This window comes from Cyprinodon variegatus, unplaced genomic scaffold (assembly GCF_000732505.1).
Source record: "Cyprinodon variegatus isolate N-32 unplaced genomic scaffold, C_variegatus-1.0 Scaffold170, whole genome shotgun sequence".
NCBI lineage: Eukaryota > Metazoa > Chordata > Actinopteri > Cyprinodontiformes > Cyprinodontidae > Cyprinodon > Cyprinodon variegatus.
Genome location: NW_015150623.1, coordinates 1,200,276 through 1,201,087, shown reverse-complemented (window position 1 = coordinate 1,201,087; position 812 = coordinate 1,200,276). Strand labels below are relative to the sequence as shown.

General features: G+C 42.6%; 1 protein-coding gene across 1 annotated transcript in view; it reads right to left on the bottom strand.

Annotated features, from left to right (window-relative positions):
- Positions 1-296, bottom strand: part of LOC107087000 (E3 ubiquitin/ISG15 ligase TRIM25-like) — a gene marked incomplete at its 3' end in the record, with an annotated part of 7,657 nt that extends 7,361 nt beyond the window's left edge. Inside the window, exon 1 of the mRNA XM_015378325.1 lies at positions 38-296. Coding sequence (XP_015233811.1) covers positions 38-296 — 259 coding nt within the window. The remainder of the gene's footprint in view (positions 1-37) is intronic.
- Between the last annotated feature and the right edge of the window lie 516 nt (positions 297-812).

Here is an 812-nt window from a genome sequence, read left to right as displayed (position 1 = left end):
GCCACATCTTCAGCTCCAGCAAAGCAGTGATCAGCAGCATCAGCTTGGAGTCCAGTCTTCTTCAGCTGCTCCACTAAAGCTGCTAACATGGTGTTCTTCTCCAGGTCAGGCCTCGGTATAAAGAATTTCCTGCAATGAGGGCAGCTGTGGATTCCTATCTGATCCTCTTTATCCCAGTGTATTTTAATACATCTCATACAGTAGCTGTGTCCACATGGAATGGCGACCGGATCCTTTAGAAGATCCTGGCAGATCAAACAGGAGAAGGTTTCTTGGTCCAGCTGATTCTGCTCCATTACTCTTCTCAGTCACAGTGACTGTGTGAGTTTCACTTCCTGCAAACAGAAACAGGTTGAAGTTGAAATCTATGAATCACTTGTCAGTGCAGTGGCTACAACCAATCAGCTTTTAAATTTTGCAGATGTTTGTTCCACCCAGGTTAAACTGGTGAGTGGAGAGAAGAGGAGGGAATATCAGCCTTGATTCCAGAAGAAAAGGGCTCTTAAAATAAAAAAGTAAAGAAATGCTGAAAGAACGGTTTAGGATTTTAAATCAATGGACTAATTGACTTTAACTCCAGTTAGCTTCAGCAGCTCACATTGATACTGTTTCTTGCTGGAGGTTTTTTTCCTGTTAAAAGGATTTATTTATTTTTTTGCTGCAGAGTCATAATGCAATCAAATGTCTACTTTGGCCTCATGCTCATCCAGAAGGAGCAAATTTTGCAAAGTCAGTGACTTCATGCAATGAGCTGGATAGAAAACTTTTAACCAATCCTGTTGGGATCCAGAGGCTTGCCCTCCAGAGGGCGC